Source organism: Corythoichthys intestinalis, chromosome 19 (assembly GCF_030265065.1).
Source record: "Corythoichthys intestinalis isolate RoL2023-P3 chromosome 19, ASM3026506v1, whole genome shotgun sequence".
NCBI classification, from domain to species: domain Eukaryota; kingdom Metazoa; phylum Chordata; class Actinopteri; order Syngnathiformes; family Syngnathidae; genus Corythoichthys; species Corythoichthys intestinalis.
The window spans coordinates 37514801-37540833 of NC_080413.1; the positions used below are offsets into that span (position 1 = coordinate 37514801).

At 39.2% G+C, this 26033-nt stretch overlaps 3 protein-coding genes across 7 annotated transcripts in view; 1 reads left to right on the forward strand and 2 right to left on the reverse strand.

Moving 5' to 3' along the window:
* LOC130907543 (protein enabled homolog) overlaps window positions 1-26033 on the forward strand; it is a 270375-nt gene that overhangs the window by 93641 nt on the left and 150701 nt on the right. Inside the window, exon 1 of one of the 5 annotated variants that reach the window (XM_057822768.1) lies at window positions 8987-11570. The exons of 2 other annotated variants lie outside the window; for them this stretch is intronic. In XM_057822768.1, coding sequence (XP_057678751.1) covers window positions 11479-11570 — 92 coding nt within the window. In that variant the 5' untranslated portion in view covers window positions 8987-11478. Of the gene's footprint in view, window positions 1-8986; window positions 11571-26033 lie in introns of those variants that run through there. 2 more of the 5 variants (XM_057822775.1, XM_057822776.1) reach the window with 2 other exon arrangements.
* Window positions 794-2320, reverse strand: LOC130907545 (antihemorrhagic factor cHLP-A-like). The gene is made up of 7 exons (XM_057822777.1): window positions 2009-2320; window positions 1817-1927; window positions 1652-1736; window positions 1415-1584; window positions 1243-1356; window positions 1026-1106; window positions 794-967 (listed from the first exon to the last, which is right to left on the reverse strand). Exons 1-7 carry the CDS (start codon window positions 2303-2305, stop codon window positions 824-826), a joined length of 1002 nt encoding a protein of 333 aa, XP_057678760.1. The 5' UTR covers window positions 2306-2320; the 3' UTR covers window positions 794-823.
* LOC130907547 (antihemorrhagic factor cHLP-B-like) lies at window positions 5749-7152 on the reverse strand. Its single transcript, XM_057822780.1, has 7 exons — window positions 6907-7152; window positions 6712-6822; window positions 6562-6646; window positions 6323-6492; window positions 6134-6250; window positions 5980-6060; window positions 5749-5923 (listed from the first exon to the last, which is right to left on the reverse strand). The coding sequence occupies exons 1-7, from the start codon at window positions 7117-7119 to the stop codon at window positions 5780-5782; spliced, it is 921 nt and encodes a 306-aa protein (XP_057678763.1). The 5' UTR covers window positions 7120-7152; the 3' UTR covers window positions 5749-5779.

Here is a 26033-nt window from a genome sequence, read left to right on the forward strand (position 1 = left end):
TTGAAAATGACCAAAAGTTATGCTAAACACAATTGTAAAACCTTACAGACGTGGGTAGTAACAAGTTATATTCAGTTAAACTTTTTCAGACAAATGTACTAAGAGTGGGTTTACCACACCATATTTTTAATTTTAGGTTGTGAAAAACACTTGACTGTACTAGTCACTTTTTTGACTATTTTTGGCAGCACAGTGGCTCTCCAGATGCACCAACAATAGTCTCCATTATACCAATTAGACGTGACAATAGTTAAATCACACAAGCTTGCGGTCTAGTCTTCTAATCACATCCGTGTTCGAACATGTTTACGGCACTTTAAAGACTTCGGAAAGCTGCCGTCAAAAATAAGTGCAGATTTCTAACCATCTTCCAGTTTTTATTCGGCAGATAGACCATGGAAAAGTTTCATCCACTAGAGGACTCTTGGGACAGGTGACCCCCCAATCTGAGTTTGATGATTCTGCTAGATTTTGGGCCTAATGTAGTCATCTAATTAGGTGTGCGTATAATTCATATAGAGCACCTTGTGCTGAGAAAATGCTTTTGTTTTAAAAGAATTTCTCAGTACTTTAGTTTCATTCAATTCTTCGCGTAATATTTTGAATGCTATCAGAGTACTTCTGTCTACCTACCTCTGCTTACAATGGAAAGTGTCAACATTTATGCCAAGCTGGCCAAAATTGTTTGCAAATAGAAAGTCTTAGATGTGTCCATTTCCTGGCAAAAAGCCTGAAACACCTTCTCCAGTCATTCATTTAGCAACAAGTGAGGCTGTATAATGAGATCCAAGCATGAAGTTCATTTTGTTTATTAGCCGTGTGATCACTTAAGCGGGAAGGGACAAATGTGGTGGACAGACAACTCTGGCTTTTTCAGCCTCTCTTTGCAGACGCAAGCTTCCGGACTCTGGTGGAACAAGGGACCGCATACAGGTTCTGCCTCACCTTCTAGCAGCGGCTCCAAATTCTATGGAATGTCACATGTCAAGCTAACAGTACATGTTGAACCTTAGACATTGACTTACCCTTGGTGGATAGATCTCACATTCCAGTTCTCCCACTTGATTGTGTGTGTTGAAGTAGGCAGTTTGGCAAAAGACATGATGCTGAAAAAGGTCAGAACTCATTGAACCAGGGATATGAATCATTTATCAGTAAACTAAGAAGCAGAAGATTTCACCTACCGCCCAGTCAAGTGTACCAACCTTCCTAGTATTCATTTAAGAAAGGTGAAAAACTCACTGCTCTGTCTGGGCAGCGAGGTGTGCAGGTCCTAGTGTTCTTGGCCTCCTTGGGGCACATGGTCTCCACAAGCGCGAACTTAAGCCAGGTAATGTTGCCAATGGATGCCACGTCCTGATAAGAACAAGGAAGTGTTCAGAAAGACATTTGGCACCTTGAGAACAAGTCATACCCAGCTAGTCAGCCGAGCCACTTCCAGTAAGGTGAAGTAACTTTGTTCTCTGCTCTTCTGGTTGAAGCGGTGCACCGCCTGCTCCACAGCTCTCACTCCAATTGGGTCGTTCAGAGGTAACAATTTGGGGCAGGATGGACAAATCAGCTGCATCTCATCATTTGTGCGCTCTGCAAGCAGAACAACTGTTGACCAGTTGCTTCAAGCAAAGATGTGCTAGCTGGGGTGGCATATGACCTGGTCGTGTGGTGCAGTCATATTTGGTGATTTTGGCAATGTCCCACATGACCCAAAACTCCACGCTGCAGGCGGCCGTCCCACCCTAAGAGCACAACAAAAACCCTCACTAAAAGGGAGGCAGCAAAGCTAAGAGGTGTAGAGTTCAAGTAGTAACAGGCATACCCGCTGGTCCCTTCGCCACAGTGGACATTCCTCAAGCGGTTTGGGGTTGGTGAAGTGACACATGGTCTGCACCAGCTTCATGTTCACATCAATGTGGCAACCACCAGAAAACTGAGCAAAAGGAGTTAATAGACAGCATTAGAAATCCAAAGTACAATACATCGCGAGAAACAGGACAATAGTGCTATTGACCTGTTGATATTTGCTGCTCTGGACTTCCTGCAGCTTGAACTTGAAGCCGTGCTTGTGATGCTTGTTGATATGCTGGACGGCAAGGCTCGCCGCCGCCTTCACGCTGTCCTCATCGCAAGTGACATCAGGTGATAATTGTTCTGCAAGAAGGCCAGGAAGAGCCAGCAGGACAGCAAATAGCTGCGCCGCCACCATCAGCATCATGATGACAACGTTGACGCAAGGGATAGAAAAATCACAAGTGAGGCCAGCAAAGATAGAGCCAGGAATGACAGTGTAGGACAACTGCATGCCCATTTTAACCTGGATGAGGAGCTATGATGACCAATCACAGAGGAGGAACAAAACATTCACCTGTTGCCTAATTTGTGTTGGGCGGGCTCTCCTGCCAAGGTGTGATTGCAACACATTGGCCTCAGCTGTTCACTGGGAAGAAAAAAAATATACTGGAATCTGATAAGGAAGAGGTGCTTTTATCTTTTCATTCAAAATCATATTGTTCAAGAAAATGATTGTATTATTGTTTTTTTGCAGTGAAAAAAATTGACCTTGAATTGGATGGATTTTTTTTTTCTTTTTAAAAAAATCTTATCTAGAAATGCTGCGCAGAGACCAATGGAGGGGCATATGCTCACATATCAAAAGGGGCACATGAACAAAAATTTAGTACATCTTACAACAACATCACTTCAAGTTTAACCAGCTTTACAGTATAATTGGCTGTGACTGTGACAAACTTCAATTGGCAAGGGAGGGGGGACAGTGAATAGAAATCAACACTGTCATCAACACTTTCTGGCTCTTTGCCTCTTTTTTTCCTTCAACCTCTATATCAAAACTTCCTTTCTCAACTTGTTCATCTGAGAACAAGCCAAATTAGTGGTTCACCGAGCCAAGACACAACCGTAGTTGCTCTGACAACAGTAACTTCCGAATCTTCCTGTCCAATCCACAAACAGACAATAATCCTAAACAATACCTAAGCACACCGTTCGTCTGCCCACAGCCCGCCCCGCGAGAGCCTTCAAAAATACAATGTTTAACTAGTGGTAGCTATTTTTCTCAGGAACTTTTTTTGACTTGTGATATAGTGACCTCGGAACGAGTCTGCCTCCTTGCCCGAATCTGTTTCACCTTGCCGTTTGATCGCTGTCGACCCGAATAAATTGTCAACTTATGCTTCGAAGCCTTTTTCCAGCTTTCAACATGGAGTCAATACAAGGCATTAAGACTAAGGTGAACACGCGGAGTTTGGCCTTTTGGACGGGTTGTCGGGGGCCCGGGTCATTGGAGCTGCGCCAGCGCGGGTCCGACTGTTCGGCTGGCGTTATTCCGTCAATCTGGCTCAAAGGTCAGATTTCTTCAATATAGAACTAGATACGAAATGACAGACTCGACGTCGTGAGGACACATATAGAGAACTAGATGCAAAATAACTCGCCGGCGTTAGTAAACAGCCGCCATCTTAAAGCAGTAGACCTCTCAGGAAGGCTCTGCTGTAGAGAACCGTTCTAGCGAACCTAATTAACTTTTTTATCTAAAATACTCCTAAAGTGGCAAAATCTTGACATGAATCTAAATGATGAAAAAGTTTTAAAACTTTCATAGGTCGAAAGTAGACAGAAGGGAACTGATGCAATAATGGGAGCCATTTCAACTTTAGCGGTTGATTCACAACATTGAATGACTTTCAAACATAGCAAAGCTTACCATCTAGTTATAATACCCCTGTGTAGTCATGTTTAAAGAATTGGGCAAAGCCAATTGTCCCAAAACCCTTTGAACTTCACATTGTGTGACTTTTGAGGGGAAAAAAAACAGTTACTTTTCCACCTAATTGCACTTACATTCAAGTAAGCGTTACTAACTCAATTACTTTTTGGGGAATTTGTAATTCTTATGAAGCAAGATTAACACTGCTCACAACTACAGTGGGGCAAATAAGTATTTAGTCAACCACGATTTGTGCAAGTTCTCCCACTTGAAAATATTAGAGGCCTGTAATTGTCAATATGGGTAAACCTCAACCATGAGAGACAATGTGGAAAAAAACAGAAAATCACGTTGTTTGATTTTTAAAGAATTTATTTGCAAATCATGGTGGAAAATAAGTATTTGGTCAATACCAAAAGTTCATCTTAATACTTTGTTATGTACCCTTTGTTGGCAATAACGCAGGCCAAACATTTTCTGTAACTCTTCACAAGCTTTTCACACACTGTTGCTGGTATTTTGGCCCATTCCTCCATGCAGATCTCCTCTAGAGCAGTGATGTTTTGGGGCAACACAGACTTTCAACTCCCTCCACAGATTTTCTATGGGGTTGAGATCTGGAGACAGGATAGGCCACTCCAAGACCTTGAAATGCTTCTTACGAAGCCACTCCTTTGTTGCCCTGGCTGTGTGTTTGGTATCATCGTCATGCTGAAAGACCCAGCCACGTCTCATCTTCAATGTCCTTGCTGATGGAAGGAGATTTTCACTCAAAATCTCTCGATACATGGCCCATTCATTCTTTCCTTTACACACATCAGTCGTCCCGGTCCCTTTGCAGAAAAACAGCCCCAAAGCATGATGTCACCACCCCCATGCTTCACAGTGGGTATGGTGTTCTTGGGATGCAATTCAGTACTCTCCTCCAAACACGAGAACCTGTGTTTCTACCCAAAAGTTCTATTTTGGTTTCATCTGACCATAACATTCTCCCAGTCCTCTTCTGGATCATCCAAATGCTATTGAACCACAGACGGGCCTGGACGTGTACTGGCTTCAGCAGGGGGACACGTCTGGCAGTGCAGGATTTGAGTCCCTGGCGGCGCATTGTGTTACTGATAGTAGCCTTTGTTACTGTGGTCCCAGCTCTCTGTAGGTCATTCACTAGGTCCCCTGTGTGGTTCTGGGATTTTTGCTCACTATTATTTTGACGCCACGGGGTGAGATCTTGCATGGAGCCCCTGATCGAGGGAGATTATCAGTGGTCTTGTATGTTCCATTTTCTATTCAGTCTTCCCAGCCTGGTGCAGGTCTACAATTTTGTCTCTGGTATCCTTCGACGGCTCTTTGGTCTTGGCCATAGTGGAGTTTGGAGTGTGACTGAGATTGTGGACAGGTGTCTTTTATACCAATAATGAGTTAAAACAGGTGCCATTAATACAGGTAACAAGTGGAGCCTCTTAGAAGTTAGACCTCTGACAGCCAGAAATCTTGCTTGTTAGGTGACCAAATAACCATTTCCCCACTCTAATTTGAAGATAAATTCTTTAAAAAAAAAATTAGTGATTTTCTGCATTTTCCCCACCTTCTCATGGTTGAGGTTTACCCATGTTGACAATTACAAGCCTCTAATCTTTTCTAGAACTTGCACAATTGGTGGTTGACTAAATACTTATTTGCCCCACTGCATGTCCAATCGTGGTGTAGTAACCCACCAAGAGGGGTGTCGCACTGACAAATAGTCATAGTGACGTTACAACACTTTAAATTTGATGTGCTACATCATTTAATTTTGCACTGCTTGCAGTATATGCAAGCAGTGCACAGCTTCAAGTGAACATTGGTCCCCGGGTTACAAACGAGTTGTTCTGGCAACGTAACCTAAATTTTCGCGCGAGTTGGAATTAACCCTTTAGTTAACCCGCAATTCGAAAACCTTGTACTACTTTACTGCCCCACTCCTCCAAAGTTTAACAGAACAGGCGTAAAATAGTTGTGTCATTGCTTAATAAGATCAAAAACAGGAATAACTTTACATCTCGTTTATTAGCCATGCCATTACTGAAGCGGGAAGGGACAAATGTGGTGGATAGCCGGATCTGTGGTTTTCAGTTTGGCCTTGCAAATACAATCTTCCGCACTGTCGTGGAATAAGGGCCCGCACACTGGTTCTCTCTCACCCAACGGCAGCGGTGCAGAATCCTACGGAAACGAGCAAAAACGTCACAGTCTGCCAGTACACATTGAATAAGACTTACCTTTGGTGGATACATTTCACAATCCAGTTCTCCCACTTGATTGTGAGCATTGTAGTAGGCAGTTTGGCAAAAGACATGATGCTGAAAAATAGACAAGTCATTGTATCTGGAAACCCAAATAGCCAAAGTTGTCCAGAAGAGGGGCATAACTCACAGCTCTGTCTGGGCAGAGAGGTGTGCAGGCCACTAGTGTGTTACTGGCCTCTCTGGGACACGTGGTTTCCACCAGGGCGAACTTCAACCAGGTAACTGTGCCGATGGACACCAATTTCTGGGAAGGACAAGAAGGCATTCAAAAAGCAGCCAACAGGCGTGTGAGGCTGCCAACAAAACGCTCAGTCACCCTGCTAGTCAGCCGAGCCACTTCCATTAGGCCGAAGTAACGGCTGTGTTTGCTCTTTTGGTTGAAACTGATTACCGCCTGCTCCACTGCGCTCACCCCGACCGGGTCATCCAGGGGTAACAACTTGGGGCAGGAAGGACAAATTAGCTGCATCTCATCATTGGTGCGTTCTGAAACCAGAAAAACACATTAACACATTTGTGTTAAGCCAAGACGCAGCAGCTCAGGTGCCTCGTGACCTGGTCTGGTGGTGCAGTCAAGTTTTGTGATTTTGGACTTGCTCCAGATAACCCAAAACTCCACGCTGCAGGTGGCCAGTGCACCCTGAAAACACGCAAAGATTAAGACACCAAATGGAATCTGATGTTTAAAGAGTTAAAACAGTTTACCCGTTCTTCCCTTTGCCACAGCTCACATTCCTGGTGAGATTTAGGGTTGGAGATGTGACATCTGGTCTGCACCAGCTTCAAGTTCACAGCAATGTGGCAAGCCCCAGAAAACTGAACACAGGTGTTTTTAAACAGATTTAGAAATGTAAAATATATTTGACACAAGAGAAATAAAAACCCAATCATGTTATTTACCTGTGTATATTTGCTGCTCTGGACCTCGTGCAGCTTGAACTTGAAGCCATGCTTGTGATGCTTGTTGATGAATCGCAAAGCAAAGCCAGCCGCCACATTCACGCTGTCCTCACTGCATGTGACATTAAATCTAGACGGCGTCAGAGTGGTCGCTAGGAGACCGGGAAGAGCCAGAGAGCAAACTAGCAGGACAGCAAGCGGGTGAACCGCCATATTGAAAGCTGGAGCCAGGAAGGTCAGTTTAGGACAGCCAAACACAGTTTTTAGGCTGGCTAGTGAGGTGGGATGACCAATCACAGAGCAGGACAAACGGCTGGCACCTGCTGCCTAGTTAGTGCCTTTGTTTTAATTAGACTCAGCTTTGCATGGGAGGAAAAAATAAGATATAGGAAGAATAGGAAGAGAAGTTTTTATTTTTTATTTTTTTTTAATGTGGACAATTTTGTTTAAAAGAGAAGTTATATTTTTTTCAAGAAAATTATTGTAGTCAAGTAATATTTTTAAGAACTTATTTTGCCCTTGAAAGATCAATTTATTTCAGAAAAGTTAAAGTTAAAAAAAAAAAAAAAAAAAAAAAAAATATATATATATATATATATATATATATATATATATATTTATATTTATATATATATATATATTTATATATTTATATATATATATATATATATATATACAGTAGTATATGGCGGAAAACAGTCAAGTGACTTGAAGTTCCGCTCTGAGACCCCAATTTTGGCCAAATTTCAAAATTGTCCAATATGCACGTGTGATACATCATTGCAAAGCTTAAAATCTCAATCTTCTGGGGGAAGTAAAATTTTTAACAGGAGGGCATTTAAAAAAATAAATAAATAAACAGCGAAACCCTAACTGGAGGTGAGAGCATGAGAGAGCACAATTAAAGACACAGTGATTTTAATGAGATATTATCGCGTACTTACCTCCTTACCTACTTACCTCCAAAAACTCCATGTGGCATGTATTACCGAGTGTCAAGACACAGATGTGAATGGCCACAGCCGGATCTTTGGGAGATTTTATGGGTGAAACATGGTAATATAACAGGAGTCGTGATGCAAAAATCGCAGACATCAAGGACTGGTCGAGAAGTTCTTTTTCATATAGCAACCCTTTTAAACGTTTTTTTTTTTTTTTTTCTTCAATTTTTCTCTGTTTGGATTAATGATTTATCATCTAACATATTGGGGAAAATGCGACAGTAACAAAAAAAAAATACAATTAAGCGACAATTATGAGGTAGATAGCCGTGACTTATTTACAGTCACCAGTTTTTTTTATTCATTGTGACGTAACTTGTTTGAAAGTTTAAAATATGCAAGTGAATAATTATTTAAAGTCGTTTTTTTTTTCTTCTTTTTTAAACGAAATATTACACATCAATTAATGATTCTAAGCTAAAAGGAATTTTCGTCTTTGTTTACACATGGAGGCGCCTAATTTTCGTAACTGACTAGCCTCATAGTTTACTTTTAACGAAGAATTGAGACTGTTTTACGCCCATATCTATAAAGAATTCGGGGATTTAAGCATTTATTCACAAGAATTTTCGCCAGAAAAGCTCTGTTTACACCAGGCTAGCCTCATTCGCTAACAGTATATAGTGTATAATGACAATAAAGGGATATTCTATTCCATCATAAGTTGTGATTGTATACAGGATTTATTAATTATCTATTTACATATTATTTATGATTGATTCTGCATGTTTTTCTCAAGTTTTACGTTTCTGATGTTAAATCGGGTGATTTATTAGCTTTTATTTACTTGCAGTTAAAAAAAAAAATTAAGTTGCTATTTTGGTCAAAAACTTATATATGTTAAATATTTCTATTGATCCTGAAAATATAGGTGATTATCTCTGCATTTGGTGATTTTGAGACTTAAATAGCCATTTTAAGTTGTGTTATACCTATATAGAAAATAATTAATCGGGATTTTTATAAGGGAATGACTTTGAATTTTTTTATGCCGCTGCTCATGGAGACTCATATATAGCTAAGGTAGGTGCCTGCATTGGTTTTAGGTCGGTAGCAGCTTTGGTTTTGTAGATATTTGAAGTTTTTGAAAATAGCCCGCCTACGAATCGGCCACTTTTCATGTTCTGTATGCTAATGCTGTGAAGGCACTCAATTCATCAACGGTGTGTCGTTTAGTGTTTGAAAAAGGCACAACTATTTGTACATACTGTAAACATCCTCAAGCTTTTATTGTTCGACCCCTGAGACTTTGGTTGTGTTCCCTTCCAGTCCTGTTATTTTAAATCTGTGTACATGTGTCAAAGCGTGTGTGTTAGTACCCTCTCCGGTGTTTTCATTATCTCATGCCCTACCCCGAGAACACGACACACTTGATCACATGAATACATTGCTAAGCAATTACAGCAAAGTTCGATTGTTTGATCTAGCTAGTAACAGCTGTCATATCTTTTACAGTGTTCATGCTTTAAAGATTGTCCCAGGCTAGTGATATTTAGACAGTAGAGATTTGCAAATGACCTACAAATATAAACCCACAACCCCACACATAGTCAAATGATGTACAACTGCTTACTACCCAAAAATTCTATTACTTCTTCTGTCATCTTCAGCAAATCCTACTTTGGCTACGATTATGTATACCATCAAGGGATATCCCAGATCCATTCACGTAATTGGACGTCTAATACCGTCATTCCGTCAATGGCAGCCAATGAGTTAACACTTATGAATGAATAAATACATTATTGAAAACAATCTTTTATATGCCTGATTCCGAGTCTCTGAAAAACGTGATCGGGCCTGATTTATGACGCATTATCAGATCGGAGACACTGCTAATAAATACTGAAGGCTTTCCATATTTGCAATATGTTTTCATGTAATGGACAGAATATATCATGAGGAGAAAGTTGAGCTCAGTTGTGCCTTGTTGAATGGAGCACTCCATTTTTCTTTGGTAAGGCAACATTGGTGCAGGTGGTAGAGTCGCCGTCATCCTTTGGTGTGCGAAGGCGAGCGAAAGTATACAGTATAACATGCCTGTCAACTCGTACGATTTGCCTGTATTTTCTAGGGGATTTATAATCTTTTGAAAGGATATGACGTACAGTAAAAAATCAGAATGGAAAACACAAAAGTAAATAAAAAAAAAAAAAACTGAACATATATATTGTAGCGTCTATAAGGACAACTTTATTAGCGAACACGACTATTGTAATCCGTAGCCGACGTCAACAAAGAAAAACTAACAACAACCTCTGCACTCCCGAAAACTCGTCCAGCCCTCCCCTCTCTCTTCAATCAGTCACGTGGTGCGTTTACAGACAGCATGTAAAACAAAACACTCCACACATCAAGTATGTTTCCATACTCAACAATGGACTGAATGCAAAGCCCCTCCTCCTTGGAAAACTTGAAATTCTCTCAGTGATAGTGACTGATTTATGGATGATGACGGGGTTCAGATTTCAGAATTTGCACTACCACAGCTGGAAGTATCAAAAGTTTTCGGCGTCGAATTTTCAGTCACATCTCTTATTATTACGATTTGTATTTATAATTTATTTGTTTTGCTATGAGTAATTGTTATTTGCAATTGTACCAGCAGTATTTATAAAGGATTTAGCATACGTTTTCGGGCTGTGAAACATATTAATCAAATTATAATGTATTCTTATGGGAAAATCCAGCTCGACATATGACCATTTCGACTTACAAACCAGGTCCTGGAATAAATAAATTTCATATGTAGAGGTACAATTTTATTGTCACACACCTACTTTTCACATACCCTAGGGTTTGTGTCACCAAAGCATAGTTTGATTCATACCAAACATTAATTATGTCTTGCTCAGTTGTCCCTAACTTCCCATATTTATATCTCTGCGAGTGAGAGAGCGGGAGCTGAGTTAAGTGGGCGTCTGGCGGGTTACAAATAACGCGAGTCTTGCAGATCAGCTGCAACCGAAGATAAGGGAGGAAACCGCCAACAGATGAAAGACAGTCAGATCAAGTGGGATCCGAGCAACGTGAGAGAGGGACAGCCACTCCCTACCGATCTTGAACCCTCTACATCTGAGCAGAGCTGGCGATGGGGTGTTTCCCCCCGTAGCGGCTTTCCCACAGCTTCTGTGACAGATCGCGAGAGCCTGTTGCCTGGATACCTGAATTGTGTTGCGGCTGCAGTGGGAAAGCCAAGACTGAATGAAGCGTGTATGTTTGTCGGCGGGCGCCGCTGCCATGGGAAAAGCACCGCCGACTCTTTCGATGGCTCTCTCGCTTTCCTCACTTACTGGCTGACTTGCTGACACGGCACGTATGAATAAGTAAGGAAATCCCCCTGATACAGTGACTTTTCCTAGACTCTGCGGGAGGAGGTGACCGGAATCTTGCCATGGGGAAGAGGACTACGGTTTGGTAGACAGAAGGAAATTGTCAGATTACCGGGAATACCACCCGCAAATTTTGGAAGAGAAGGGAGGGTGGAAATTTCGGTTTGTAGCATATTAGATACAGACCCTAAGGACTGCTTGGGCTAGTTGGGTTTTAGAAGATAACCTGTGCGTGGGTCATGCAGGTCCAGTATTCTGCTCCACATTGCAAATCGTCCACTTTCGTCCTCAATGAAAGATGCGCACTGGCATCCAAAATGGAAATCCATCGGTAGGTTGCTAAAGATGGTTTTCAGATGACTCATTGTTTTGTTTTGTTTTGTTTTCCATTCATGTTGCTCTTCTCCGGCTCAATGTGCTTGCCAGGGCTTTGAGATATTCATTTGACATTCATTCTTTTTTCTTTCTGCCAGAGTGTTTATTCTAGTTTGAAATGCTCTGGTTTTGTTTGTCCCAGAACAGATAGCGGCTGTATCTAAATGCGCTCTTGAGACTCCTACCTGAAACTTGTCTGTTAAGATGGTTCCCCTAGCTTTCCAATGAAAATGATCTTTTTTACACGCTGTCAGTCGCTGTTTGTTGTAGGACTGCAGCTATCAGTTATTTAGGTAATCAGCTAATCTATCGATTGGTTAGTTTGAATAATCGAGTAATCGGATTACAAACATTTAATGTGTTGCAGAATACATGTTAGGAGATGAAAACAAATGAAAAAGTGTTTATGCTTGCAAAAATGTCAAGGAATTGCATTAATTGCACCCCGAAATGTAGTGTCAGCAATAAAATTAACTGACAAGAATATTTATGATAATAAGTTGAAAATGAGCATTTTTTGTTTCCCATCATTTTTGAGGGGAATTCTAAATCTGGCTGCTTAGGACAGCTATAATTTTTGCCAAGATCGTTATCCATTGAATATGGTACGCCGGCCGGTGGTGGCTCTGTTGTACAATTAGCGTCTTTAGTGGGACAAACTCCGCTCACCATTTTGGTGGTGCTTTCTGGCATTTCATGGTCCAGATTTTCAATCCATGGTACTTACTCAGTAGTTGTTGTCACTTTTGAAAGCTTTGGTTTGAAAAAATTACGTGTATCAATCTTGCCTCTTCGGTCCACTCAAAAAAATGGGATGTTGAACTGACATAAAAAAATTATGGAAAGAATTTGCACCTGATAATATTGCTTTCCTTCAGCATTTAGCAATTGTGTCCTTTTAACATAAAGCACACGTCTCGCCAACATTAGGCACTTATGTTGCGCGAACATAACGCACTCTTGTTGAGCCAACATAAGGCACTCATGTTCACCCCAAAATACATGTTGAACCGACATTAAAGAAATACATAATTTGCACCTGATTAAATTTCTTTCCTTCAGTATTAAGCAATTGTGTTCCTTTAACTTAAAGCACACATGTTCAACCAACATAAGGCAGAACTAGGACTGTCAGATTTATCGCGTTAACGGTCGGTAATTATTTTTTTTAAATTAATCACGTTCAAATAATTAACGCATGCACGGAACAACCCACTCATGCATTGCCGCAAACAAACTACAATGGTGCCGTTCTACGCATATACAGAGTTAAGAGGCAGTGACAGGTGAGTAGATTGGATGCAGGCATTCATTTGAACCGTGCTTTTATTTACCTAAAGCCACAACAATACTAACTATTGAGGCGAGCAACATGGGAAGACTAACAGGAATTGCTCTTTTTCTTAACACCCTACATTGTACACAACACAGAGACGATATAGTATTTGCAGCCGCTACACACAGTCATGGTTACCCACTTCCCATCATGCATTTGGGCAGAACAGTTTTGTCACTACATTATCTTTTACTGAAAGCTCAACAAATGCATTACATGGCAATATTTAGTCACAATATACAACCTCACATTTATCCTTTAACAATCTATCCGTGGATCCCTTTCACAGAAACAATGTTAATAATGTTAATGCCATCTTGTGGCTTCATTGTTATAATAAACAAATACAGTACTAATGTCAGTATGTTGAATGTATACATCCATATTGTCCATATCTTTCCATTCCAACAATAATTTACAGAAAAACATGGCATATTTTAGAGATGGTTTGAATTGCGATCAATTACGATGAATTAATTTCTAAGCTGTGATTAACTCGATTAAAATGTTTAATCGTTTGACAGCCCTAATTTTACGTAAATGGCTGTCAATGGCATCAATTTATATATGCCTCAATGGAATCCAGTACATTGGCATCAATAGTAGCGCCATTCATGATAGTCAATGGCATGGACGTACATAGCTGTCAGTGGTATTGATTTACTTAGGCGCCACTTCAATGTCAATGGGCTGTAATAGTAAGTGGTCAAAAATCACAACCACCCATGTTTTCCTGTCATTGAAAATGAAGGGAAAATGTTTGCCATTAAAAATGAATGGAATTCCGGTCATTTTGATATTTAAACGGTGCCGGTCGGTTAAACGGTTTTGAGTCTCCAGTGTGCCGAAAAAATGTGGATAATAAGATTATGAAAGAAATAAAATAAAATAAAATAAAAATAATAATAAATAAATAAATAAAAATAAAGTTGAGGAATTTTACTAGCTGGGTCTGTGCCTTGCAAAGCCCCATCTAATTAAAAAAAAAAAAAACACTTTTCACAAACAAAATAATAATTAAATGGTGACGGTACCAATGAGGTGTCCCTTACTTTTTCAGGGAGTTGGCAATCCTACTTTTAAATGTCGCGAGAAATCACGAGACTATTGCAATTAGTTGGAAAGACACATTAACATTATGTTGCATCAACAATATCTAATCAAGCTCCTCATTCACTGTTCATGTTTATGTAAAGACTGCATGATTCAATCATGCTGACCTTGGAAACATGATGGTTTCTTGCTGAAAATGCACACTGTCTTTTACTAAACTTTACAACCTGCCTGATCATTTTTTTGAGTGATTTTGGCTAGGAGTGGGAAACTCTTGGTACCTCACGATTCGATAGGATTTGCGATACAAAGCTCACGATCACGATGATCTGACGATATGGTGATACAACGATTATCGATACATTGGTCAGGAAATCATTCTTGGATATTCTACAAACAACTAAAAAACAGAAAAACAAGCTTCTGCTGTGAATTGGAACGAGTTTATCACTAGTAGACGTTCAATCCATTTAAACTGAGAGGGTGGCAGCGAATGAACATTCGTTCATTTATTCATGAACATTCGTTCATCCGCTGCCATCCCTCCCACTTCAAACGGAATGAACGTCTATGGCTATCACTGGCAGCCAATGCCAGGCAATGAGGTAATTTTGGGCCATTTAAGGTCATTTACTTGTTGATTTTCAGTTACTTCCTGTTGATTTTGGGGTATTTCATGGGTCACTTACTATTTATTTTGAGCTACAGAGCCGAAAGTGACCATGGAATCACCCAAATGGATAGGCAGTGACTCAAACTCAACAGGAAACGTTGTGTAAATGCCCTAAAATTAACAGCAAGTGACCTGTAAATGCCCCGGAAATTGGACCGAATGACTTTGAATGCTCTGGTTTTGAATGAACGAATGTTCCCAGTCTAAATGGATTGGGCGTTGAGCACAGTCAATGGCAGACTTAGAGTTAACTGAGACACTATTATGGTGGAAGATTTTGGTAGCAACTTGATGGTTCCTTTTTTGTTTCTGTTTTTTGTTGTTGTTTTTTCAAACACTGACACCCTTTTAAAATGATATCCCGATTTTTGACAGGAGCATATCGATAAACTTTTGTGATACGAAGTATCACGATATATCACCATTTCGATATTTTGTCACACCCATAGTTTTGGCTAACCAAAGCAAATGACCATCTAAGGTGTTAGTCACATGATCTGGTCTAAAGATTATTTTGACCCATTATAAAAAATATCTTTTTTGTTCATTTCATTCATTTTTGTTGTTTGTTTTATTGCTTTACAACTTTCATAGACAATATTTTACCGGAAAACTCTTAATTTTAAAATCATATCTTGGAAAGTCAGTTACATGCAACGACACTTCTCAGCCACCAGGGGAAGGTGGCATGCCCCCCTCAAACTCCGCGTATGGATGTATGAAGTAGTCTAATTATATCTTGTTCAGTTTGGTATATTTCTTAACTTTCATTTCAGAAATTGAGTCGAGTAGCAAATTTAGGCATTATCGCCCAGCACTAGTATAACCTTTAATTTTTGTGAAAAATTAAAGGTCCTAAAATTATTCAAATGTGAACCTGCTTCATCTATGGTAAAAGTCTTTCATTGATAATTGCAGTCAGTTTAATTATTGACAGAGAGCGTCCTACTTCCTACTCTGCATCTGGGCTATGAACAGTGAGGAATCCTTTTTCTCCCCTGTGTCTGAACTGTCAGAGGTTGCTACTGTCAGTGCTTCCCTAGGATTTCCCTTCCTTCTTTGTAGCGCTGCCAGTACCCTGCAGGCCCGCTTCAGATGCAGCTTACCTACATTGCCAACTTCCACATTTAGCTGCAGCGACATAAGACACTTGTTAATTATGAAGAAGATTGTAGATACAGTTTCATAACATGACAAGAAACAAATCCATCTTGTCTGGCTGATGTACATGTAAGGATTACTGGGATGACACATTCCATGAGAATTAAGTCATGTTCACTCCAGTGAATCCAAAATTTCTAAATGCTTTGGTACATTTTTTTTGTAGAATTTATGCTAGTAACAGTGTCACACCACAGCTTTTTATTTGTGATTTAAAATCATGAATAGCATGCGACAGTGTTAAGACTTCTTTCATGAAAACCAGGTGTGTTTATGTATGCGTGAGAGTTTTGTTTGCTAACGATTTTTAAAAGAATTTCCATTAAAATGCCACCACAAATGAAACACTAATTGAGAGAATGTTTTCACCCGTGCCAATTTTAATATGTGAATTAAAGGCCTGTTTATAGAGTGCACAAGAGTTTGAAACAACATTCTGTTCTAAACAGGCGCTAGTGACTTTTATTTACAGTATGTAAAAAGCGACTGTCAAACTAAAGGATCGAGGGCCAGATCCAGCACAGTTACATGATTTTGTTTGGCCAAAGAAAGGAAATCATGTGCCCCCAATTTTTGTGTCTTGCAAAAATGACAAAATTGCCTGTTCTTGGATACTTTTTAAAAGTTGAGAACTTGAGGTATTGGCATATTTGTGTGTTACCAATAGGGCTGGTGCTATCAGTTATTTTAGTAATCAGTTAATCTATTGATAAGTTAATTTGAATAGTCGTATCGCATTACAAACTTAAATGTCTTGCAGAATATTTTTTGGGAAGTGTTTATGCTTGTAATAATACTTATTTTGGCTTGCTAAGATTGCACTTACAAAAGAGCAATAAATGCGAATACAAATAAAATTCCTGAGTTTTTCTTCAAACTATGCAGAATTGCACTTTCGCAAAAAAGATTAAAATACCTGAGCTTAGCCTCAAACGGTATTAAAAAAAAAAGAAAAAAAAAAGGATCTAAATATGACAAAAGCAATAGCAAAAGTCCGCTAGCTTAAATGTTATAATATGCTAAAGTTTTTCCTGTTCTTCACAAAGCTCTTAACACATCGTTGAAACAAACAAAAAAAATCTAAATATACATAGCAACTAAATTTCGAATGCATAAACAAACATATAAACTTTAACAGTGGAGCAGTTGGAGTTATGTCATATTCACTGTTGCCACTAGAGGGGAGAGTATCCACTCAAATCAGTAAAACTAAATTCAAACCCTTTCAAAACAAACCCATTACAACGCAACTCTAATTAAACGAATATTCGAAGCAGCAAAATTTTATCCGAAGCTTTTTTCTAATCGAATTACCTGAGTTAATCGATTCATCGTTGCAGCACTAGTTACCAAACACCTTTTTAATACATTTTGAGTAGTTTTTAAACAGAAAAACTACTTACACTGGTACCGCTGCATACGTATTTAATATTTTCCTGGACCTGGTTTGTAAACCGAAATGCTCATACGGCAAGCAGGATTTTCCCACAAGAATACATTATGATTCGATGAATTCGTTCCACAAAAACCTATACTAAAACCTTAATAAATACTGCTGGTAAAATTACATATTGCAACTGGAAATTGCAATTTTTGGAGAAATTACGATGGGGCTTTGCTTTGGTAGATACAGATCTATTAGGTCACTTCCTGTTGATTCGGGGACATTTTGGGCACACTTCCTGTTGATATAAGGTCACTTGCTGTTGATATTTTTACATACCTGGCCGTCAATGGCATCGAGTTACTCTGGCACCAGTTGAATGTCAGTGGGCTGTAACGTGACTGTAAGTTTTTGGTCAAAAATCACAACCACCAGGTTTTTCTGCCATTGAAAATGAATGGAAAATTTGTAAGTACATGGCTGTAGATGTCATGGACGTGCGTGGCTGTCAATGGCATCGACGCACTTGGACATCAGTTGAATGCCAGTGGCTGTAATGTTAGGTATTTCGTCAAAAATCACAACCAAACGTTTTTCTGCCATTGAAAATGAACGGGAAATTTGGACGTACACGGCTGTAAATGTCATGGATGTGCGTGGCTGTCAATGGCATCGACTTATATGGGCGTCAGTTGAATGCCAATGGGCTGTAATGGTAAAAGTTTTTGGTCAAAAATCACAACCGCACAGGTTTTTCTGCTTTTGAAAATGAATGGGAAATTTGGACGTACATGGCTGTAAATGTCATGGACGTTCGTGGCTGTCAATAGCATCGACTTACTTGGGCGTCAGTTAAATGCCAATGGGCTGTAATGGTAAAGGTTTTGGTGAAAAATCACAACCCCACAGGTTTTTCTGCCATTGAAAATGAATGGGAAATTTGGATGTACATGGCTGTCAATTGCACTGACTTACATGGGCCCCAGTTGAATGTCAATGGGCTGTAATGGGGAGTGGTCAAAAATCACATCCCATGTTTTCCTGCTATTAAAAAAGACGGGGAAATGTTTGCCATTAGAAATGAATAGAACGATGTACGTGACCTTTAATGGCATCCCCGTTTAGTCTTTGTTTAATTTATGTTAAAATAATGCTCCTTATACTACCTTTTATTTTTTTGACATGCAAACTTTAGACAGCACCCCTTTTCACACATTTTTTATGATCCCAAAGGGAATTTTACATCATTAACTATTATCATTACTGATTCAATAAACCTATGCAGTAGTTCATTTGAAGGCACTATTTGTTGGTTCCCACAGGTAATACTAGAGGTGTGCAATGTAATACAGTCCAGACTTGCTCGCTTGTCAATGTGCTCCCTGTGCCTGTGTGAATAGTAACAAGATTAAACGTCTTGTTAAAATGTACCAGTCACCCATTTAACACCCAACCTGCACTTTGAACTTTGGAAACACCCTAAAAAGACCTACGTCTGTGCATAGCACTTGTATGGCGTGCCAGTGCATCGTTAAACGTGACCTGACACTTAAGTGTGCTCAGCTTTGTGCCGGACTTGCGTAATGTGGATGGAAGAAAAAGCCTTTTTTTGTAAAGTTTCCCAGTAATGGTTCAATACCTGATTCTATCATGTTTCTTTGTATAAATATTTTAAAGTCCAATGATGGAATGTAACGAAGTAAAAGTACTTCGTTACTGTACTCAAAGGGTACCACAGATAGAAAGACATGTAGCTCTTAAAAGTTAAATGTTAGTACGAGTTATAATTGATATCAAAACTCCTCTTAATGCTTTTCCGTTTTGATAAAATTTGTAAAATTCTAAACCAAAAAATAAACTAGTAGCTATCCATTGTTGTTGACCTCGTAGGGCGGTAACGTCACATGGGTACGCTGCCGTACATCCAAAGTGTCATTCTTTAACTATGTAAGGTAGTGATTTAAATACACCACAAGGTGTCAATGGCGAGTTTTAACACTAGAAGACCCGGGTTTTTTTTTGGGCTATAAAGAAATACCAGATAGGCATCAAATGACCCCGATACCAAACTGACTACTTGGCTTTGTCAAACAATAGACCACTCAAACAACCAATCAACAATCAACACACTCCTGTACAGTTGCTACCGAGGTGTGAAGGGGGGTTTCACTCTGGATAGCTGCAATTAGCATCTTGAATACAGAGATGGCCAGTCGCCGTGTTTTATAATATAATTGACATGGCAGCACTGAATGCATATGTGTTGTATCAGGCATGCACAGGAAGGCAAGAGAGACGGGTGGACTTCTTGGTGGGTCTTGCAAAGAAATTGGCTCACTCTCATGTGGGCGCAAAGAAGGCGCAGAAGAAAAAATTGCCTCGGCAACAATCTCCAACACCTAGCCCCGGGAAGAGGCTGTAGTGTCATATGTCATCACATAAAAAATGTTTTGTTTTTTATTACACTGTCCCTTGTACTGTAGGTTGTCCACCCGATTGCCTGCCTGCGCGGTCAACTGTCCGACAAGCAACAACAGTTATGTCCAACTGGACAAGCCTATTCGGAAGGGGGAGAGAAAATGACCTCTAATTAATTCGATATCAAGCCAATGAGTGCGTTTTGTCCCTCAACTGCCGCCGTAGTTTCCTTTTTAGTGTGGGTCCATTGTGCCTTGTGCCTCATTGTATGTTGTCTTCACAACATACAAGACTCCCAATAATGGTTCTTAGCATTGTATTTTATATGTATTTTGTGACTGAGTATTGCCACCCAGTGTAATTGTTGAGCTAAAAAAGTAAATAGGGTTTGACCATAGACTTCATAACCTATTGACCTGACAAGGGAAACAGGGCTGATTTGTAGGGGCCCTATTTTCAAAAACTTCAAATTGAAATATTTTCAAAACGAAAGCTGCTACCGACCTAAAACCAAAACAGGCACCTACCACTAATCACCTATATTTTCAGGATCAATAGCAATATTTAACATATATAAGTTTTTGACCAAAATAGCAACTTTTTTTTTTTTATTTACTGCAATTTTTCAACAGCTAATAAATCACTCATTTTAACATCAGAAATGTAATACTTGAGGAAAACATGCATAATCAATTATAAATACCATATAAATAGATTATTAATAAATTCTATATACAATCACAACTTATTATAGAATAGAATAGCCCTTTATAACCATTATACACTATATACTGTTAGCGAATGAGGTTAGCGGCTGCCTGATGTAAACAGCTCTTTTCTGGCGAAAATTCTTGTGAGTGAATGCTTAAATCCCTGAATTCTTCATAGATATGGACGTAAAACAGTTGCAATTCTATGTTAAAAGTAAAGAAACCGCGCAGTAAGCGTTTATTATACCTTATTGGCCCGAATATAAGACGGTGTTTTTTGCATTCAAATAAGACTGAAAAAGTGTGGGTCGTGTTATATTCGGGGTCTAGACATCATACCCATTCACTACGCTAGATGGCGCCAGATATCATTGGCAGAGGATGTTTGTGAGGAGTAATGTTCTGTCATAACAGATCTCAGCTACTCTCAAGTTGAACCAATTTGCATTATTTTATTGCAATGTTTTTCCTTATTCAGATTTGTTTCAGGACTACAGTTACAGTTACACTTCACTTTGGTGGTTAACACAGTTATTGCAATTTTGTTGTTTTATCACAATAGATTGGTTTATTTACATTTCAAAAACCAGAAGCCATTCATTTACGAATGTGATTGGACATATTTAAATGTTCAGATATTAAGATTTGAATGAGGCAAATATTATGCTTTTTCTCTCAAATATATTGTTGTAATCATTTGTTTCAGATGTACTGTAATTATTTTCTGAACTAAACTTGAGTCTTGAAAAAGAGGGGGTCGTCTTATAATCAGGGCTGTCTTATATTCGGGCCAATACGGTACTTATATTGTCGAAGTACAATGGTACTCTCCAGTCTCCAGTCCTGAAAGCAATAGAAAATTCAAATTCCGTGTTTCTCAGTGACAGTCCAGAAACCTGGTTGATCTCGAGAAGATCTGTGTGGAGCAGTTGTGCAAAATCCCTGCTGCAGTCTGTGCAAACCTGGTGAAAGGTTACAGAAAACCTAACCTGTAAACAAGGGCAGATGTACCAAATATTGACATTGATTTTCTCAAGTGTTCAAATATTGTCTCTCACAGTGGACAAGCACCTACCATGAAAACTTAAAACCCTGCCATCATTTCCAAGTGGGAGAACTTGCAAAATTGCTGGGTGTTCAAATACTTATTTACCTCACTGTATATTATACTGTTTTTATTGTTGTTGTATTTTGTGTTATATTAGTCTTTGAAAGATCTTTTGTTGTGGGAATTCTTGATATTGCTTTGTAGGAAGGTATTATATCAGTATTGGAAAGAGCAGTTATTCCATGCAATAAAACTCTACAGCTACATGTTGATCTTTCCTCTAGGGCGCTACCTCATAATTGAGCTAATGGTTTCTGTACGTGACTTGCTACAACTAATTGAATCCAGGAGGATTGCATGTATTCTACTCATTAAACAAGACTTGAGCTTAACTAGATAATTTGATGGTCTAGGTAATAAACAAGAGTACGATATAAATCAGGGAATTTTTCAAACGGTCCGAAAAATTTTCCATTCGCCCGTAAACGGCAATTTTCCGGAAAAAAAAGTTTCAAAATGTATCTAGTCTTACAACTTTTGCTCCCAAAATGTTCTCAGATGACCTGATATGACCAGGCCATGCCCACCAAATGTCACCAAATGGCCTGATATGACTTGGCCACGCCCCCCAAATGTTTCCAAATGACCTGTATGACCAGGACACGCCTCCAAAATGCCCCCAAATGACCTGATATGACCAGGCCACGCCCCCCAAAAGCCCCCAAATGACCTGATATGACCAGGCCACGCCCCCAAAGTGTCCTCAAATGACCTGATATGACCAGGCCACGCCCCAAAGTGTCCTCAAATGACCTGATTTGATGAGGCCACGCCCTCCAAAAGTCCCCAAATGACCTGATATGACCAGGCCACGTCCCCCAAATGTCCCATAATGACCTGATATGACCAGGCAATGCCCCCAAATGTCCTCAAATGACCTGATATGACCAGGCCACGCCCCCCAAATGTCTCCATATGACCTGATATGACCGGGCCCCCCAAAAATCCCCTAATGACCAGATATGACCAGGCTACGCCCCCAAATGTCCCCAAATCAGCAGAATGTGACCTGCTTTTGTCCCTGAAATGTCCAGAAATTGCAGTTTGTAGTTTATTGTAATGTTACTTAAACATTAGTTATTGTCTAAAAATGCATTAACTAATGTTAATTAAGGGACCCTTATTGTAAAATGTTACCATTGTGTTAGTGTCCCTTTCAGAAAATTCCTCATTTATTAATGAAAACTGCGATAACATCACACCAGTGGCGGAAAATTTAACAGTGGTAAGCAATTTTATTTTTTGTTAGATGAAAAATAAAATGAAAAATCTGATTTTGCAGTTTTATGAAGTACGTTCAGTGTGGTTAATCATAACGTGTCCACTCTGTTAAAGCTATAAATCAACGAAATGAATTGAATCAAATCATTTCAAAAGGTTTATTTGTAAAATGATAGGTTTCTCATCAAGTATCCAAAGTGACTATTATGCTAGCAAAGCTAGATTGAGGGCTAACTTTAGCACAAAATGTCCCCTCTGCTAATGTCCACTCTGTTACATCTAAATGGCACCCTATAAGAAAAAAAATTACCTGTATAGCATTGTTCTTGGACCACCCTGAAGTTTTTAAGGAGTATTTATTGCTTGTTCTAAAGTGAGTTGAATCACCGTATTGCCAAACATCACTCATGAATTTTTATTTATTTTTTTAAATCACAATGTCCAGCACCTCCGCGACCCTCGTGAGGAAAAGCGGCATGGAAAATGAATGAATGAATAAATAAATAAAATATTCATTTTGCTGGAAGGCCAGTTCATTGTCCTGCCACACTTAGCCATTCCCCCACCATCGCTGTGCATTTTGCACGATTATTCTTAGCCACTCTATTATCCACTTGTGATGCTGTCTGTTTTGTCACACCTGGGGTGTTTTTCCCGCTATCATACCATGTGTCGTTTCTCTCTCGCTCTGTCTTTTTTCCCCTCTACCATCTGGTAAAGATGACTCATACTTATGTTTAGAGGGTATTTTCTCATGGCTCCATCAGCAAATGTTTCAATAGATTTAAAAGTAGTCACCTGGGTGTCCTATGTGAGAAAATGTTGACTTTATATGCAGTGCATTTATATAAGAGTTTTCATTTCTATCCCCATTTCATGCTGACTTACTTGTTCACTCCAGCCCAAAACATTTTTTGCACATTAAAAATCTTATTTGCAAATACTGATGATAAAGCACAAGACTCATTTGGAAGACATGCAGCTGGGTTTGGATATGGGCGATGAGTGTCAGAACGCCATGAGCCCCAGGGAGTTAACTGGAAAAGATTTACCACAAAAGAGGAAGGATGCAGATGTATCCAGGACCCTCCCTAGAGCTCCTCTGTTCTTTTTCTCCTTCCTCTTCGCCCAACCCTACTGCACTTCTGCTTTAATAAGTTCCATCCTCACCGTCAATTTACTTCTTCAGTGTCCATTCTTTGAGTTCGTCAACTCTCATGGTGGAGACTCTCCACAGATTTACAGCCAAAGCTCCTGTTCACTAGTATTTTTCAGCAATACAACTTTGTCAGTTACTTGCCAAGAATGACCTAAAAACCATGCGCTTCTTGCATATAGGGCGCCATTTGTAAAACCGCATATGCTGAAAATAACAGCAACATTCTTTTACATTTAGCACCAAACAGTATTTAAAATGTGGTGTCAATGTTTTGTTTTTGCACATTTACAATATTTACCAACATGAATATATATTTCCAAATAAATGTTCCACTTAAATGTGAAGACGAGAGAGAGAGAGAGAGAGAGAGAGAGAGAGAGAGAGAGAGAGAGAGAGGGAGAGGGAGAGAGAGAGAGAGCGAGTTCACTGCTGCAACTGCTGCTGCTGTTGGGTTCCTGAATCATAGATTTCATAACCTATTGACCTGACAAGGGAAACAGGGCTGATTTGGAGGGGGCCCATTTTCAAAAACTTCAAATTCAAATATTTTCAAAACCAAAGCTGCTACCGAGCTAAAACCAAAACAGGCACCTACCTTAGCTATATATATGAGTCTCCATGAGCAGCGGCATCAAAAAATTCAAAGTCATTCTCTTATAAAATCCCAATTAATTTTATCTTAAATAAGTATAACACAACTTAAAATCGCTATAAAAGTCTCAGATTTTACACTAGATGCACAAAAATCACCAAATGCAGAGATAATCACCTATATTTTCAGGATCAATAGCAATATTTAACATATATAAGTTTTTGACCAATATAGCAACTTATATTTTTTTTTATTTACTGCAAGTTTTCAACAGCTAATAAATCAGTCAATTTAACATCAGAAACATAATACATGAGGAAAACATGCAGAATCAATTATGAATATATGTAACTAGATTACTAATAAATTCTATATACAATCACAACTTATTATAGAATAGAATAGCCCTTGATTATCATTATACACTATGTACTGTTAGCAAATGAGGCTAGCGGTCGCCTGACGTAAACAGAGCTTGAATAAATGCTTAAATCCCGAATTCTGCATAGATATGGACGGAAAAAAAGTCTTGATTCTTGGTTAAATGCAAAGAAACCGTGCAGTTAGCATTTATTTTATGTATGTACAGTATGTCAAAGTACAATGCTATTCTGTTGGCGAATGAGGCTAGTGGCCGCCTGACGTAAACAGAGATTTTCTGGTGAAAATTCTTCTGAATAAATGCTTAAATCCCCGAAAGCTTCATAGATATGGACGTAAAACAGTCTCGATTCTTGGTTAAAAGCAAAGAAACCTTGCAGTTAGCGTTTATTTTATGTTTATACGTAAAAGTACAATGCTACTCTGTTAGCGAATGAAGCTAGCGGCCAACTGACGTAAACAGAGCTTTTCTGGCAAAAATTCATGTGAATAAATGCCTAAATACCTGACTTCTTTATAGATATGGTTATAAAACAGTCTCGTTTCATGGTTAAAAGCAAAAAAAAAAAAAGTGCAGGTAGCATTTATTTTACGTAAATATTGCCAACTATAAGGCTCGTCAGTTACGAAAATTAGCCGCCTCCATGTGTAAACAGAAGAAAATTCCTGCGTACAAATGCTTCAATCACTGAAGTCTTTGCAGATACGGACATAAAACTGTCTCAATTCTTTGTTAAAATAGCAACAACAACAACAACAAAAACCGGGCCGTTACGCATCTATTTTACGTATATATGTCGAAAAATGACACTAATGCCGTAGTGGTTCCCATTCTCCCATTGATTTTTTTCACAAGGTTTCAAAATGCATACATGGTACGAAAAATATAATATTTACCTTGAATCCTCGAACAAATCACTCCTTCCTGTTTGTATGCGGTACAGCGTTCGTAGTTCTTCAAAAATCCAAGCTTGAATCCAGCTTAGACATGAGCATGTGCCGTTTTCGCCTGACTAAACTAAATGAAGCTCGGCCCCCTCTGATAGGGCGTGACGCAAAGAATGACGAAGTGTCACGTCAATAGGTAATGAAGTCTAAGGATCAGACTTTATTTCCTTCATTAAATAATGACAATGGTCCTGTTCTATATTTTAGAATGATGAGAGTGTTTTAAGAGTTGGGAACAACATGAGCACACGGAAGTCAACTACCTTACAACGTAA

What these genes read in the sequence shown, in the direction of transcription:
- LOC130907545 (XM_057822777.1), bottom strand. Translation starts at nt 2,305, where the DNA reads ATGGGCATGCAGTTGTCCTACACTGTCATTCCTGGCTCTATCTTTGCT. An exon ending in AGAGCAGCAAATATCAACAG is followed by an intron (nt 1,928 to 2,008) that starts GTCAATAGCACT and finishes CCTTTTGCTCAG; the next exon opens with TTTTCTGGTGGTTGCCACAT. An exon ending in TGGCTCGGCTGACTAGCTGG is followed by an intron (nt 1,357 to 1,414) that starts GTATGACTTGTT and finishes TGTTCTTATCAG; the next exon opens with GACGTGGCATCCATTGGCAA.
- LOC130907547 (XM_057822780.1), bottom strand. Translation starts at nt 7,119, where the DNA reads ATGGCGGTTCACCCGCTTGCTGTCCTGCTAGTTTGCTCTCTGGCTCTT. An exon ending in TGACTGCACCACCAGACCAG is followed by an intron (nt 6,493 to 6,561) that starts GTCACGAGGCAC and finishes TTCTGGTTTCAG; the next exon opens with AACGCACCAATGATGAGATG. An exon ending in CTCTCTGCCCAGACAGAGCT is followed by an intron (nt 6,061 to 6,133) that starts GTGAGTTATGCC and finishes TCTATTTTTCAG; the next exon opens with CATCATGTCTTTTGCCAAAC.